The sequence below is a fragment of the Rhinolophus sinicus genome, linkage group LG03 (assembly GCF_036562045.2).
Source record: "Rhinolophus sinicus isolate RSC01 linkage group LG03, ASM3656204v1, whole genome shotgun sequence".
In the NCBI taxonomy this organism is placed as follows: domain Eukaryota; kingdom Metazoa; phylum Chordata; class Mammalia; order Chiroptera; family Rhinolophidae; genus Rhinolophus; species Rhinolophus sinicus.
In genome coordinates, this window is record NC_133753.1 from 58,325,033 (window position 1) to 58,342,655 (window position 17,623).

General features: G+C 36.6%; 1 protein-coding gene across 4 annotated transcripts in view; it reads left to right on the top strand.

Moving 5' to 3' along the window:
- Positions 1-17,623, top strand: part of CEP152 (centrosomal protein 152) — an 82,867-nt gene that overhangs the window by 13,319 nt on the left and 51,925 nt on the right. For 3 of the 4 annotated variants that reach the window (XM_074327770.1, XM_019730686.2, XM_074327769.1), the window contains exons 3-9: positions 4,570-4,673; positions 4,905-4,977; positions 5,059-5,337; positions 6,429-6,594; positions 9,869-10,009; positions 11,062-11,201; positions 15,139-15,339. In XM_074327770.1, coding sequence (XP_074183871.1) covers positions 4,570-4,673; positions 4,905-4,977; positions 5,059-5,337; positions 6,429-6,594; positions 9,869-10,009; positions 11,062-11,201; positions 15,139-15,339 — 1,104 coding nt within the window. The remainder of the gene's footprint in view (positions 1-4,569; positions 4,674-4,904; positions 4,978-5,058; positions 5,338-6,428; positions 6,595-9,868; positions 10,010-11,061; positions 11,202-15,138; positions 15,340-17,623) is intronic. The other variant, XM_074327772.1, reaches the window with a different exon arrangement.

Here is a 17,623-nt window from a genome sequence, read left to right on the forward strand (position 1 = left end):
GTGCTTCATATATACCAAGCTATGTTTACAGCAGTTTATTTCAAGTTGATTGTTGCTTAACTTAGAACACATTCTAAAATCACTACCATTTTTACTCACCACATTTATGTTTTTGTTATTATTTTTTATTTCTTGTGTGTGTGTGTGTGTACATCCCTTAATTTACTGTTGTAATTACACATAATCTTTCTATTTTTGCCTGTTAACACCTTTCTAGTAGCTTTAATGTTGGTTGATCCACTGCTTTTATTATGTGTTTGCCTTTGTCAGTGAGAACTTTTTTCTTTGCAGTATTTTCTTATTCATGTTTACTTTTTTTTTTTTTTTCCCTCTTCTTAAAGAATTCCCTTTAACATTTCTTGTAATACTGGTTTGGTGGTGATGAACTCCTTTAGGTTTTTCTTGTCTGGGAAGCTCTTTATCTCTCCATCGATTCTAAATGATAGGTATGCTAGGTCATCTTGGTTGTAGGTCCTTGCTTTTTATCACTTTGAATATTTTGTGCCAGTCTTTTCTGGTCTGCAAAGTTTCTGTTGGGAAATCAGCTGGTAGTCTTTGGGAGCTCCCTTGTAGGTAACTAACTGCTTTTCTCTTGCTGCTTTTAAGATTCTCTCTTTGTCTTTAACCTTTGTCTTTAACCTGGCATTTTACTTGTGATGTGTCTTGGCGTGGGCCTCTCGGTTCGTCTTGTTTGGAACTGGCTTGTATGTCTGTTTCCTTCACCAGGTTAGGGAAGGTTTTAAATCATTTCTTCAAACAGGTTTTCAGCTCTCTCTCTTCTCCCTCTGGTACCCCTATGATGCGAATGCTTGATGTTGACCTAGAGGTCCCTTAAACTCTTTTCATTTTTTGAAATTCTTTTTTCTTTTTGCTCTTCTGATGGGGTGTTTTCTGCTACCTTGTCTTCCAAATTGCTGATTTGATCCTCTGCTTCATCTAATCTACTGTTGATTCCCTCTAATGTATTCTTCAGTTCAGTTATTGTATTCTTCATTTCTGACTGGTTCTTTTTTGTGTTTTATATCCTTTTTTATGTTTCCTATCTTTTTGTTGAAGTTTTCACTGAGATTATCTATTCTTCCTTTAAATTCATTGAGCACCCTTATAACCAGTGTTTTGAACTCTGCATCTGGTAGATTATTTGCCTCCATTTTGTTTAGTTCTTTTTTCTGGAGTTTTGTCCTGTTCGGGATGTTTCTTTGTTTCTTCATTTTGGCTGCCTCTCTGTGTTTGTTTCTATATATTAAGTAGATCTGCTACATCTCCTGGTCTTGGGATAGTGTCCTTATGTAGTCAGTGTGTTGTGGGGCCCAGTGGTGCAGTCTCTCTGTTCACCTGAACCAGGTGGTCCAGGGGTGTCCCTTGTGTGGGCTGTGTGGGCCCTCCTATTATAGTTGAGTTTTGTTTGCTGTTTGCATGTCAGTAGGTGAGATTGACCCTCAGGCTGATTGACTCTGATGGACCTGTGGGTGACTACAGTGAACAAGCTGTTATGTGGGGGCTTATCCCATAGAGCAAGAATTGCTTCAGTGGGGCTCTGGTGCCTGCCAGGTTTACCCTTTGGGTATGTCATTTGTGGTGCTAAATGGGTGGTACTCTGGTGTGGTCTAGACCCATCCACCAGGTGTATTGGTTTGGGACCTCTAAGGAGGGGTTCTGGTGCAGGCCAAGGTCAGGCACTGCCTGTGACCAGTGGGACCACCTGGTAAGGAGGAGGGCACACTTTGATCCTGGAAGACTTGGGGGTGGGATTTTGTTCCTGAATGCCTTATTAGGAGGACTCACTGATTTAGTTTCTTTCTTCCCTGAAAGTTATGGAAGCCAAGTAATATGGCTCAGCTATACCAAAGAACTTGATGGAAAATTTGATGGAGTTTTTGAAGGTGTATGCAACTATTTAAAAATGTTTGTGTGTGTGTGTGTGTGTGTGTGTGTGTGTGAGTGAGAGAGAGAGAGAGTGTGTGTGTGTGTACAGAGGGTGCCAAAAAATATATACACATTTTGTATAAGGAAAAAACTGTATTAAAATATGCTGATGATAACCACTTTGAGCACCTCTTGTAATTGCAGAAGTTAAACATGACTTGTATTTATGTTTTGTTATTAGTATATATTGAATATTACAATTTTAATGTATTTTTTTCCTTATAATGTGCATACATTTTTCTGGCGCTGTGTGTGTGTGTGTGTGTGTGTGTGTGTATAGTATTTTATAAGGCACTAAATACTATAGGGATGATATTGCTGCTTGATAAGTTTACTTATGGATCCAGAAACATTCAGAAGGGCTTACCGGGTTTCCCCGAAAATAAGACCTAGCCGGACAATCAGCTTTAATGCATCTTTTGGAGCAAAAATAAATTGAAGAGCCGATCTTATATTAGGTTATATAAGACCGGGTCTTATAGTAAAATATGATTGGGTCTTCTATTAATTTTTTCTCCAAATAACGCATTAGAGCTGATTGTCTAGCTAGGTCTTATTTTTGGAGAAACACAGTATTGTTTATGCACAAATTAATTTTCTTCCATAGATGTCAATTTTTCAAATGATTTTTCAATTACACCTTAGTGGTGTCACAGAGAAATCTACAAAAACTACTTAATTAGTGTGTAGCTGTTTCAATCTTTGTTAGGGGGAAAAATGTACTGTTCAGATGTCCCTGTCATGGTTCCCCTGAATTTTAAGGCTATGTACTTGAACCTCACAGAAAATTTAGAAGAAAATATTCTTTCCATACAGGAGTCCTTACTTGATGTAAGTATAACAGATTTATTTTGTTATATTTTTTCCTGTGTAATGTGTGGGAGTAGTCTTTTTCCTTAAAGCAGTGATGCATAATCTAAGACAAAATAGGTTGGACTATTTTAAAAGACCTTATATGTGTTTTTTCCTTGGTGACTTTTGTCTTTGTAAAGTCACTTTGTTGTCTTTTACTTGAGACACACAAGTAACATACTAATATGTTGATATGCTCTGTTTTGTTTTTAGTGTTTCTTTTATATTTCTTATTCTTTATATCTTTGGGTCAGCTCTGATGTGGCTAACTCTCAAAATGATTTTTCAATTTATTGGCATGAGCAGGTCGCCAATAAATCAAGATGTGAATTATCACTATTAGTATCACATAAATTTGGAGATGAAGGTAACTTTTCATTGGAATAGAATATTTTTCTCTTGTTTCATTTGTAAAGAACAAAATGGATTGAGAAAAACCTTTTTTTTTTTTAAAAAATGATCCGGTGAATATTAGAAATATATATGGGAGTGAGGAAGTATCCCCCCTCCCCACCTCACATACCCCATTTCCACTCCCAAATTTGACTTCACCAAAAAACTAAGTTAACAATTGGAACACACCTTTCAGACCTTTCTTTGACTATTTATTTTATTTAACTTTTACCATATGAATTTTGTTTATGAAAGTTTTTTGATTATAAATGTAATACTCAGAGCTACATTTCATTTTTTTTATTACAATGACAAAGGGGGAAAAATCTGTCATAGACTAAGGAGTATCTAATTTTTTTCCTCCATGGTTTTTACACAGTATTTAATATCTTTAAAATTCATACATTGCATAATTTTATGGGATTGACTTTTGTACTGTGGAGGGACTCAGCTTGTTAATTTAACTGATGCTTAATTTGAAAGAGAAGTCATTATAAACAGTCTTCCGACTATTTAATAACATAATATTTGAATTTTCTAATTGTTATATTGGGATTTGATATTATATTGGGATTTGAAGAAAGACATTTGCAGATAGATATTGAAATACAACAAATTAGGCCATTCATTCATCTCTTTATCAGTTTGTCTTGAATCTTGACTGAATTTATTATCCCTAGTTTTTATAGGCAGAATGCTAAAGATGTGAGTCTTCTAGAAAAACATTGGAGTGAAGTCAAATGCTTTTATGTCAGTTTTAGAGTTTTGCTTTTGAGAATGTTCTCTGTAGAAAACTGAAGCTTATTGCTCTCAACAGCTTGTACTCAACTGTTTTATAAGAGCCGAGTATTGTATATCTTTTCATTATTGGAATGAGAAGGCTATACTAATGAGTCACTCCCCAAGAGCTTTCTGTCACCTTATTAGAGCTTTCAAGGGCTTCTAGGCCACCTGCTGCTGCGTCTGCTGTTCTCACCACCTGGGCAAAGTGCATCTGGCTATTCAGATTCCCTGAGGGGGAGTCTGATTGTCACGTCCCCAAGGTCTGGTTACTGGTAGAACAGGATTCTGGGACTTGGGTCCGCCCTGTGAGAACATACTACAGTGATTGTACCATTATTATGACTTTCTGTGTTTCTGTACAGACATTTTCAAATTCTGTTGTAATGTGTATATATTTAAATCCAAGACCTCTGTAGAAAAAAGATACAAATCATGAAATTATCTATTCAACTGAAATGATGAACATAATTTGTGTGGAATTTAAGACATTTAATAAATGTGGAAATTAGGAACTTCTTCGACTTCTACAGTCAAAATCACTTGTTCTAAGGCAGCTTTGTTTTTGCATCTTGTGTTTAAGTCAATGTGATATTGATGCTGATTTTCCTGTCTCAGTTGCAGCAATTACTCACAGACCTTCCTCATGATATGCTGGATGACGATCTGTCCTCCCCCGAGCTCCGCTATTCGGACTGCAGTGAGGATGGCACAGAGGGAGAGTAAGGACTTGAAATCACTTTCACTTGTGTTATTACAATTCTGTAAGCCTCTTTATTTTGATTCTCTGCAGGTAAAAATAATGTATATAATTGTAAAATTGTGGACTAATTCTTAAACTTGAAGGTGAAGGTTGGAGGGAAAATGTGTTAAAATCTTGGGGTACCTTGTGATATTTAAGTCCAAATAAATGATAGGCTCTAAATCTAAACAAAGTATTGATTTTTCTTAAGACCTCATCGTTCTGAGAAATCAGAGATGAACTGGAAAGAGCATCAAGTGCTGCCTAAATCTAAAAGTGTAAATGTAAGTATCTGGTGCGAAAATGACTTTGATGAGGGTGGGTCTAGTTCTTAGTGTTTTTGTCTTACCCTTGTTATCTAATAGGACTATAATGAGATTCAGGATGTATATATTGGAGAGAAAATTGGCAATGGTTGGGAAGAGAATCAAAGTAAGACTGAACACCAACATCCTGGGTACCATCCCGAAGAAGGTGGAGATGAAGGCGGAAGTGGTTATAGTCCTCCGAGTAAATATGAGCAGACGGATTTATATCACCTTCCTGAAAACTTCAGGCCATATACCAATGGTCAGAAGCAGGAATTTAATAGCCAACCAACCAATGTAATTAAATTTTCAGATCCTCAAAGGAATCATTTTCAGGTATTGTAAGAATTTGACTTTCTAAGACTTTGTGTATATGTGCTTACGCATTTACTTATATGTGTGTATTTAAGAAATGTATGTAAGTGCAATGATAAGATTTATTTTAATTACAGAAACTTCTGAGAGTGTGTTTATTCAGGCTCATGCTGAATTAGTCATGTTGTTTTCTGTTTTCAATCTAATTAAGTCAGGATTTTAAAATAGAAGGTTTATGGAGACAGTTAATTAAACATTAAAAGATAAGTCTATCGAAGAATAGCCCTCCTGATTTACTGCTGCTTCTGGCTTCTACCACTTCACTATGCTTCAGTGAAAAGCTACATTCAGGTATCTTGATACAGTTTTAAAGCGGTAAATCTATGTAGATGATGCCATGCAATTACTTTGATTTTCTAGCTCACTACCCTTATAACAAATTTTAGGTCAAACACTGCAAAGCTGCTGTCTGTTTTGTGATGATTTAGCAGTAGACAGGATGCATGTTAAGGAAAGAAACAATTTTTTTTTTTTTTAATTTTACCCTGGCAGAGTTTAATGAAGAAAGACCTTAGGATACAATTAGCTATTTTTCAGACGTTCTCAATGACAATGAATGCCTCATTTTGCCAATAGCTCTTTTGTGTCACCCAAAGAAAGGATGATTTTTTTTTTTTTTCCTTTTTAGGTGGTCTTTTCTACCTCTATAGAATGTTATTCATTGCGCAAAAGTTACTGACTATTTGTTACATATGAAGCATTGTATCACATGTTCTTGTTATTGAATATGTGTATTTTGTGTTCCCAAGTTGTTGACATCATCTAAATCATTCTTACATATTTACATACAGTCCTTTTTGAATTCTTGAGTGTTATTTATGGAATTGGCTCATTACATGTTCAAAGTACAGTTAAGATGTGTGAAATTATATATTACACTTTCAATTAGCAGTGTTAAATAACAATAACTTATTTTTAAGCAAAACTTATGTATAAAATGTGTAATTGTACCACAGTTAAGTTCTGTAACAAAATTAAGGTATCTAATTCAGATAATTTTTGAAGAGAAGGTCAAATCCTAATTGCCAATTTCATTTGTCATCTTATAATAGCAATTTGGTACACCACAAGGTCCCAGTTGTGAAGTGTTGGAACCATATACAGTGACATATAGACCTTATCAGTCTTCTGCTCAGGATAACAGCTCACCAACCCAAGAGATAGCAGGAAGTGACACATTTGAAGGCCTACAACAGCAGTTTTTAGGAGCTAATGAAAGTACGTATTGAGTTTATATTTATTTCTTAATAATGTAATTGAGAATTTTAAACACTGTAAGAATGTTCAAGAATTATTATTTTTTAAAGAATGATAATGGAATTGTGGTTGGTTTTTTAAAAGAATCCTTATTGTTGGAGATATATCTGAAGTGTTTATGAATACACTGATCTGAAGCCTACGATTTACTTAATAAGCTGTTAGGGGTAATGTTAAAATGCAAGACTGGTTGTGAGTTCATAATTGTTGAATCTGAGTGATGGGTTCATGGGATTCGTTGTGTTCTTTTCTCTACCTTCATATATATTTGAAATTTTCCATAATAAAAACTAAAATAAGTTTTTCTCAACTGTAGATTTCAGTCATTGTAATTGGTTAAGACTTTTCATTAATTTCATATTTTTCTTAACGAAGTCTAATTTGGAAAATGGAATACAGTTTTCCCTTCATTCTTAGATTTTTCATTATGTAGAAATATAATTTAGTAAATCAGCTGTTATCATCTTCATTTTTTTGTTTTGCTTTTTAGAGTTTTAGTGTACTAGGCAACTCTGATATAAATTACTTTATATTCAGAATTTAAAGTAGAGTTACATGTCAGGTTTAGTCAAAAGAGATTTTTGGATTGTATGTGTATAAATATGAGCATGAGAAAAGTGCTACTAGAGAATTTTGAGGAGCTGAAACATCCCAAACCAAAAATCAAAACTTGTACTGTGACTAACCTGCATTAGTGTTTTCATACATCCAACTTTTATTGTCATCCCCTCTGGCATGTGAAATAACTTCTAATTGTGCATGTTGAAGGACCGGTATGATTCTAGCTTGTGACAGCAAGTGTTTTGTTTGTTTTACGTTTTAGAAGCTGGAGGGAAAGTCATATTGGATGTTCTGAGTTTTCCTGGGCTAGACCAAAGAGAAAACTCGACTTTGTGCTCTTAACTTCATAGCACTGCCTTTATCCTACACTCTGGCTGTACAACAGCTATGGGGGAGACCAGAACTCGCTTGCTCTCAAAGGAGTCAGAGCAAATGTGGGGGTGGCCGTGGCCTTTCTTTGTTTCTAAGTTTTTGTGGAATGAAGAGATGAGGAAGAGTTCAGGGTGTGTGGCAGAACTGGTTTTAGGCTGCTTAAATAAGCATCCCAACAGGGGCCTGCAGTCTTGTGTTTACTCTTCATTTCCCCTGTTCAGTGGCATTTATATCTCCTGGTCTTTCTGCATATGGTATATAACCTCTTAATCACTTTCTTAACAATCTGCATTTGATCAAGTGGATTTATTTTTGTTGGACAGTTACGCACTGGCCTGAATTTGACATTTGGAAGTTAATTAAAATAACAATAGTGCTAAATTTAGTGATTATAACTTCTTAGCAATAGTAGTTTAAAAATATGACGTTGAGGGGAGGGGTGCCTTGTACACTGTGTTTATTCCTGGGCTAGCCCTGTTCTAAGGCGGGAGAGGAGTTTGACTTCTAACAAAGTTTTCAGTCTTCAGTTTTTGTGTGTGTGTGTTTTAACTATGTCTCTATTTGAAAAACAGGACTGCTTTGTTTGCTAGCAAGTAGGAACATTCTAGTAGAAAATGAAGAACATTTGTGATTGTGTAGTTGAAGCATTATCCTTCTCCTAACGAATCGTTTTTTTCCCCAATCATTTTTAAATGGTCCCTAAAATGACTTTAGTTTTTTCTGAAAGAAGACCTCAAAATTCTGTATTAATCTATTCCGTTATGTGCCAGCATAAATATGAATACAATATAATTCCCACTCCTACTTAAAATAAAATATTTTGAGAAGGATAGCTAGAAATTTTCTTTAAGAATGGTTTTATAGAAATTGATATACTTATTTTTCAATTTTATGAGAGCATAAAATTTTATTCCATTGTAATTGGTGTTGATGTAAACAACATCCAAACCTACAGAGAATTTTTATGAGTTTGTTTGAGCCAAACTGACAACATATTCTGGGGAGCAAGATTTCAAATACTCTGGAAAATGGCAGTTTTGTAACTTATTTTATACATTAGAATCAAAGAAGATGTAAGGAAGGTGCACGTAATCCATTGGTGGTAGATTAAAGCAGGGGGGAAGCAAAATGGTGGAGGGAATCTCTGTGATTGGATGAAAGGTGAAATGGAGAAACATACTTCTCTTACATTAGTGGGTACAGGGTAATTACTAATTAACATTAACAGCACATAGAGATGGTCTTTGGGGAATAAGATAATAATGAGGAGTTCCATGGTCTTGTGCTCTGGGGCCTGCTGTTGTGCCTTCCAGGGGTTGGAAAAGAAAATTACTCGGACATTTCAAAGATATGTTGTCCTAGATGCATATGAACAATAGACAGAGCTCACTTAAGGTAAAAATAGACCTTTGCTAAAGAAGCTATAGGTTTGGGATGTGACTACCTGCTATGACCTGCCCAGTTAGGAATCTGATCAGACTATCCTGTATGGTTACTTTTCGTCACTGAGCTTATTAGGTCTGCCATGTGTCCCCCTTCCCCCAAGCTTATCAGGTTTATTACAAAGTCCTGTTTTGTTCACATTGCTACATATTTATTTTTAATTAGCCAAAATGATAGTTATTTAGTGTTATACACTAAACCGATGGCTTTTCCAACTTTTCTGGCAGTGACCACAGTAAGAAGTATACATTTTACATTTTGATGTGGTCTACAATATTTATCTATATAAATAAGTATGTATAACTGAAACAGAAGTTTCAAAATAATACTTATTTGCACTGCATGATGCACTCTGATATATTCTGTTATATTCTATCTTTTTTAAAAAGAAATGCTAGTCATAATCCACTGAATTGTTTTTTTTATAATACCCTAATGAATTATATCCACAGTTTAAAAAATACTGCCCTAGGGGTGGCCCAGTGGCTCAGGTGGTTGGAACGTTGTGCCCCTAACGCTGAAGTCGTGGTTGGATTCCCACATGGCCCAGTGATGCTGTGCCCTCGGCAGCTAAGACTGTGAACAACGGCTGGACCGCCAGGGGCCAACCAGAGCAGCCGAGAGCTGCTGTGAGCCTCCGACTGAAGGCTGGCTACTGAGTACCTCAGCCGCGGGGAGCTCAAGGCTTTTAATACCAGCAGGGCCAGGGAGCTGTGTCCTAGCAGCTAGACTGAGAAAGAACAGCTTGAACCGGAGTGAGGGGGGATGGAAGGGGGAAAAGAAAATATGGCCCTAAAAGAACCCAAATTTATATTTTGGTGTGCCTTTACCTAATCAAATGTTTTTAATTCCAAATCAGATTCTGCAGAAAATATGCAGGTTATTCAACTTCAGATTCTTAACAAAGCAAAAGAAAGACAACTAGAAACTTTAGTTGAAAAGTTAAATGAAAGTGAGCGTCAAATCAGATATCTGAATCACCAGCTTCTGATAATCAAAGGTAAGGTAACTGCTGTATTTATGAGGTACGCTAGATCTAAAATCTTGTTTCCATTTTAAATATGAAGCTTAGAGAGTTGATGCACTTCGTCAGAGGGCTTGTAGTGACTCTGGCAGAAGGAAACAAAACCCAGGACTTTTGACAGTTTTCCTTGGATTACTTCTCCCCAGAACACACTATTTTGAGGTCTTCCTTTTCTCCCTCCTTTTCTATTAGGCTGTTAGAATCAGTGAACATTATTTAACTATGCTGATCGCATTCTGTCCTAAAAAGTTGTTGATTCCTTATATAGTTTACTTTGGATGAAGTATTAAAATTCCCAGAGAGACTTGTATTTACAATACATTTTCTGAGCCTACAAATTAGCATAATGTTTTAATCCAAGTGAGAATTAATGATCCTGAACTCCTTTAGATGTGCCAAGAGAAAATGGAGCCATATCTGGGAGAAGCACAGAGAGCAAATACAAATTCAAATCATAATTGCTTACTCTTCGTGCTTTCTGTAGTTTTGGTCAATGTTGAACTTTCATTTATAGAGTAATGTGATTGAACTCCAGCTCATTTCAAACTTAATTGATAGTGAAAAAAGGTCTCTTTCTGTAATGCTCATAAAATTTATTTTGAGGGAAGAACTTGTGAGTGATTATAGTAAAGTACGTGGGATAAATTTAAGATTAGGTGAATTTGAGAGTTCATTTCAGCTATGTATAAAAAATAATTAGTCCTCAGATTCCTTTTTTGATTAGCAGGAGTTTGTCAAGTAAACAGATGCTGAAATAATTGTTAGGAAATCTTTTGGTCCCCAAATGGATACAATAAGATTTTTGAAGGAAGTGTGGTTCTGGTTCTCTAAAGTTTTTTTGGTGTTACGCAGGCTTTCTTTTTTGGAACTTTTCTAGTCTTCTCTAAATCAACTGAAGTTCAATATCTGAATTGAATTGATTGTAACAACATTTATATGTGGTATAGATCTGATATTTGATAGACATTGTGGCAATTGGGGCCCCTCTACAGTACATATCATTTACATAAACATTTTTAATGTTCTAGATGAAAAGGATGGTTTGACCCTCAGCCTTCGAGAATCACAGAAACTCTTTCAGAATGGAAAAGAAAGAGAGATAGAGCTTGAAGCACAAATAAAAGCACTAGAGACTCAAATACAAGCATTAAAAGTCAATGAAGAACAGGTAAATATTTTCTCTTGGTTATTTATGATAAAAAGTTATTTATTACAGTGAAAAGTTTAGTTACTTCACTTTTGGTCTGGTAAGACTAAATTCAGAAGACCTTTGAAGTTTATACCTTCTTCTACCCTAAACCTGCTATTCTTTTCCTCACCTTGGAGGAATGGTGCTTCCATCCCTCTAGTCATTGATACACAGAAATCTGGAGAAGACCTCAGCTCCTCAGTTCCCCTTCATCTTGTCAGTTAACGTTCTGTTGAGTCTCCTTGTTTCTATCCACGTGTTCCTAATTTTACCATCTATTCTACCATCTATTTCTAAAGTCTCATAACTAGTCTCTAGTCTTTTGTTCCTTCTTCAAATTCTCTCTTATGGCCATCTGCGTAATCTTTGTAAAATACAGTTCTGATTGTATCTTTCCCTTATGTAAAGCCTTTCAATGATCCCACTTGACCTGTGGGACGAAGTATGGCATCAAGATAACCATCTGATCCTTGCTTGTCTTTTCTCTCACTCTCCTCAAACTCAACAGTCTGTTTATTGTTTCTATGTACTTGTATGTGCCGTCTCTTCTCTCTGGAATGCCCTTTCCACGGCACCCTGTTATTTGATTAAGTGGCCCCTGTTCACGGGTTTTCTTTGCCCAAGTCTCCCCTGCTTTCTTCCCCAAGCAAAATGATCACATCTATTATAATAGACCTAGAATATTTTGACGGCAGGAATGAGCTGCCCTCATCTTTGTTGCCCCACCACTTAATTAAGCCCAGCGCCTGGCACATAATAGGCAGTCAGTATATGTTGAGTGAACATTATTGTTTAAAATGACCTAACCTGTATATATTTTTTTCTCATATATATTTCCCCACACCTGTTCTGACACTATCATGACTATAGCTTTATGGTGTATTCTGAAATTTGGTAAACAAGGGCTACCCTTAATATTAAAATTTTTTTTGCTCTTTTTTACATTTTTTCTTCTAAATCTTATAAATCAACTTCTCATGTTTTTTAAAAAATCTTGTTGGGATTTTGATTAGTGAGGCATTGTGTTTACCATTTTATAGACGAATTAACTAGGTCTTGGAAAGGTTAAATTACCGGCCCAATGTTACAAAGCCAGTTATTGACAAAGCACCAGAACCTAAATTTTCTGACCCCAATAGACTTGCCTTTAAAGCGGGGGTGTCCAAATTGCGGCCCGCAATCCATTTTTAATTGGCCCACAGCAAATTCCAAAAATATATTTAGTTTACTTAAATAAACCACGTGAGGCAATACGTATTTCACCTCGAGTGAGTGGCCCGGCTGTTTGTGTATTTTACCGCATACGGCCCTTGGTGAAAAACGTTGAAAAACATTTGGACACCCCTGCTTTAAAGCAAGTCTATTCTTTGATTAGCTACCTCACATTCTTTGATTAATGAGGTAGCCATTTGACTATTGGAAATTGTTGCCAGTCATTGGTAGTTAAGCCCGTTGGTAGGTGATTTATGAAAGTAATACCATTTTGGAGGGGGGAAGGAGGGTAGTTAAAAACGAAAGTGACTGTAAAATAGGGACCTTGGTTTTGGATGAGATTTGGGGCTGGTTCTGAATATGTTTTAATGGAAAAGTTTAAACAGTGTTGTCTCATGTCTGGCTCTTCTCATTCTTCAGGTCTTAACTAAAAAAGGCCCCTTTTCAGAGAGGATTTCCCATTCACCTCTGTCTAAAGTAGCCCGTAACGCCATATTCCCACTCCTCTTCATTACACCGTATTCTGTTACTCTATTTTAAACTATCTGGAATTATGTCATTTTATTACTTGTTACTGTCTGTCTCTTCCCACCAGAAAGTAGTAAGAGTTTTGACCTTGCCTGTCTTGCCATCATGTCCTTAAGTGCTTAGAACCCTGCCTGGCACAAAGGATCCACATTATTTGTTGAGCAAATGAATAAATGTCTTAAGCAATTAAAGTAGTATTAGAATAAAGTGGCAATCTCTGGATTAGAATGAAGAATAAGCCTCATTAGAAGTTTTGATTTTTGTGTGTAATCTAGATCTTTTAGTAATATGAGACTCAAATTCCAGTCAGCGGAGTGCTGGGCTGGGGGTCGGGGCTTCCCACACAACACCAAGCAATTCTCAGTCACCACAGGGTATCTAGGGATCACCCATTCTGACACTATTTATACCAAATTCAGATGCCAGTTGCAATCCTAGGTTGTTATCTGTACTTCTGACCGACTGGCTGTAAATCAGAGGTTCCCACAACACCTTTGCGTACCATTAATTTGTTAGAGCTACTCACAGAAGTCAGAGAAACATTTTACTTACTAGATCACCAGTTATAAAAGGATATAACTCAGGAACAGGCAGATGGAAGAGATGCATAGGACAGAGTATGGGGAAAGGGTGCGGAGCTCCCATGCCCTCTCCAGGCATGCCGCTCTTCCTAAATCTCCACGTGTTCACCAGCCAGGATGCTCTCTGAAAGCTGTCCTTTTGGGTTTTGATGGAGGCATCATTGTATAGTCATAGTTGATTAAATCATTGGCCATTGGCAATTAATTGAACCTCCAGCTCCTCTCCCCTCCTTTGAGGGAGGTCGGGGGTGGGCTGAAAAATTCTAACCCTCTAATCACCTGGCTGGCTCTATTTGTAACCAGCCCCATCCTTAGGTGAAAAGTCACCTCATTAACATATCATATTTTATTACTCTTAACACTTTCAAACTTCACGAGTTTTGGAAACTGAGCAAGGAACTGGATGAAGACCAAATATATATGAGACATATATATTTGGTCATCTGAATGACCAAATATGTATTTATTATAAATCACAATATCACTGTAGATTATTAGTATTTAAAAATTTTTGAAAACTGATGGTTATTAAACAGTTCAATTACTTTTATGTAGTAAAAGGTTATAACTCCGTAATCTTATTTTAAGTTAGAAATTGAATTTGTCAAAACTAGAGTAGTATAAATAAAAAAATAAAAGCAACAGAATCACCAAGTATATTGGTTCTTATTGCTGCTATAACAGATTGCCACAACTTTAGTGGCTTAGAACAACACAAATTTTATTATCTTTCTGGAGGTCAGAATTCTGATATGAATCTCACTTGGATAAAATCAGGGTGTTAGCAGGGTGGTGTTGCTTTTTGAAGGCTCTGTGAGAGAATCCATTTTCTTGCCTTTTCCAGCTTCAAGAGACTGGCTACCTGCGTTCCTTGGTTTATGTCCCACTTCCATCTTCAGAGCCAGAAGACACTGGTTCTGACTTTTCTGCCTCAGTGTTCCTCATTTAAGGACCCTTGTGGATACATTGAGCCCATCTGGATAATCCAGGACAATCTCCTTATTTTAAGGCCATCTAATTACCAACTTGAGTTCGGTCTGCAACTGTAGTTTTCTCTTGCCATGTAGCATAACACAGTCACAAGTTTCAGGGAGTAGGACATAGACAACTTTGGGAATCATTATTTAGCTTCCTACACCACTATTTTGCAACTTTCAAAACTGTGTAATAAATGACCAGTGACAGTTTTTATCAGTCTTTCCAGAAACAGTTGTCATTTTTCTATGAGCTAACAATTGGATTGCCCCCCACCCCCACCCCCTGCCACTTGGCTTACAGAGCAAAGTGAACAGGTTGGGACTAGTGTAGTAGCAGCAGGTTCCTCACCGTGTACCCACATTGCCATCATGCGTCACAACGTCATCTTTCACTCTTCTCCGGTAACTACAGATTTCTTTTCTCTCAGTGAATAATGTTTGCAGCAACCACGGGCCTGGAGGACCCAGGTAAGGGAAGTCTTAAGGAACTAGAGCCATCCCGGGGAGACCTTTTCTTCTCTACTGTCATTGAAGCATGCTTGAGTTTTAGAGTTAAAGTTCCTAAAAAAGAACACAGTCAAAATCCTATAAACATGGGTATCTGTGTCTATTTACTAGATGGTGAAGAAGTCCAGAACCACTGAAATGGCTCTGGAGAGCCTGAAGCAGCAGCTGCTGGACCTTCATCACTCAGAATCCCTTCAGCGCACCCGAGAGCAGCATGAAAGCATTGTGATGGGCCTCACCAAGAAGTATGAAGAGCAAGTGTTGTCCTTACAAAAGAAACTGGATGCTACACTCACTGCATTTAACGAACAGGTTGGGATGATTTCAAATGAGCACCTATTATCAATAAGTAAAGCTGGTTATTTTTTGTAAGTGACACTTTGTGGTTCTTCGTACAGAAATTTTGGACATTTGCAGTATATTTTTGATTGTTAGTAAAACTTTAAAGGCAAAGTGTTTGATCTATGAATGTGCCCTGAAGGCATGATTTTGGAAATCCTTCCTCTTGTAGGATGTGTTTAGTTTTTTCTCGTTTCTTGCATCACTAGTCCTTTATTTGTAGAGTATTTATGCATATTGTTCACATTGTCCTAGAATGAATCCAGACTGAAAGGAAAGAGTGTTCTTGGAGCTGGCCTGAATTTGAGAGGTTGTCCTAGAAGCTTAACCACTAGAAAACCTTTCTTGGGTCTCCCAGCATTTGGTAACAAATCCATCATTAAGATTGTCTAGAAATGGTTCTTGGTAGAAGAGTTAATTTTGGTAATAATAAAATAAATAAAATAGGGAATATTTGATCTAGAATCATTGAGATTTGAAAGTTGAACATATGTCACAATTTTTATTATTTTTGCCCCAAAGGGAATAAAATGTTGTAAGCTGATGGTGAGTCAGGCGGTGGGTCTGCTTGCGCTCCAAAACCCCAGATAATCATTTGAATGAGTAAAATGTCAGAGTACATTTTTCTTAATGTAATTTCAGAATTAATTTAACCCAATGGAAGAGAAGAAGAAAAATAAGATGTGAGGGTATGGAAAATTTCACTACATGTAAAATTCATCCTGATTTGGGTTGTTATTTCTTATTTATATAGCTGACTCTAAATTTTTCCATGATTTAGGTAGAGCTATATAAGATTGCATTATTGGCAATAATAACTGGCAATAATAATTGCTTATATATCATTTTATTTTTCTGTGTTTATATGAGTTTTTATTAGATTTATTTTCCTAAATGTGTATTTTTTAATATATAAAAATATTGTTAATTTAATCAGTGTGGAGGATATATAGGGGTGGAGAAAGACAAAACTTATCCCGAATTATTGAAAATTTACTTTATACAATATTTAAATAAATGGAATTTGAGATATAGTTTTATTATCTTTGGCTGTGTTTGGGTACCAGCATTAAAGTTAGTTGGACTCGGAGAGTTGTCCTCCTTGGATCATGAGAGGAAGGGAGTCTGGTGGCTTTTCCAGCCTGGATGATTTGAGGATCTCTCCATTCTCTGCTGACTTAGACACAATTGTGTAGGGGAGGGCTGGAAGGAATAACTAGTGTGTTTAACCCCTGTGCTCACTCTGTTCTCACCACCCCCACTTTGCCCCCTTTAACAGAAGAACACTAGATGGGAACACAGACCAAAGTCTTGATTTTGTGCTGACTGGGCTTCAGACTCCTGAACTATGAATTGAAGGTGTTGATTAAAGCCTTTCCACTGTTACATTCTGTGACTATTTTTTATTTTATTTTTCTAAACAGAGCATAGCACTGATGTTAGCCTTTGCATATAATTGCATAACTGCTTTGCAAAGTGCTGATTCCAAAGTGCTTACAGTTTTTTCTTTCTGGGGACATTTCTTACAGTGTCCCTCTTATGTTGTCAGTTTGCTGTCAGTTGTGTTTTTAATGAAAGGTCAATCCATATTATTTAGGAATCCAAATTGAAGTTCTTGATTCAAGAGGTGCTGTGAAAATCAACCAGGAGCTAGGGAGATGCCTGCCTATAATCAGAAAAATGCATGAGTATGTTCTACACAGAGAAGGTTTTCTTTTATAACTGGTAACCATACATAACATACATACTACACTCTGCCTCCTGCCTCCCTTTTTCTTTGTAAAAGTTTTTGAAGAGGCAGTTAAACCTTTCCCCACTACACTCCATTCAGCAGGTTACAAAGAAAAGTAAAACAGTTTTTGAAAAATAGTAGCAAAGTACAGATAACTGGATCATTTAGCTGTTTTCCAGTGTCTTGGTTCTGAGTGGCTCTCGTGTAGTCACACACAACTGTGTATCTATGTACTATGTATTGTATGTACACAATGATAATGGAGTAGGTGTTCATACATAGTGAGTTTGGCTAATTACAGAGGTTCTAACCTGGCATCTCCTTAGGCATCTGGTGACTGGGCTCCAGCAAGGTGATGAATCCTCTGAAATTGTGGGTATGATTTCCTGTTGGGTCTCCTTTTGAGAAGACCCATGAGCTTATTCAGATTTTCCAAGAGGTTCAGATTTTCCCTCGCATAAGGTTGAAAATCACTGCTTTATGAAAAACACATCCTTAATGGAAAAGAGCTAAACTTGTAGACTA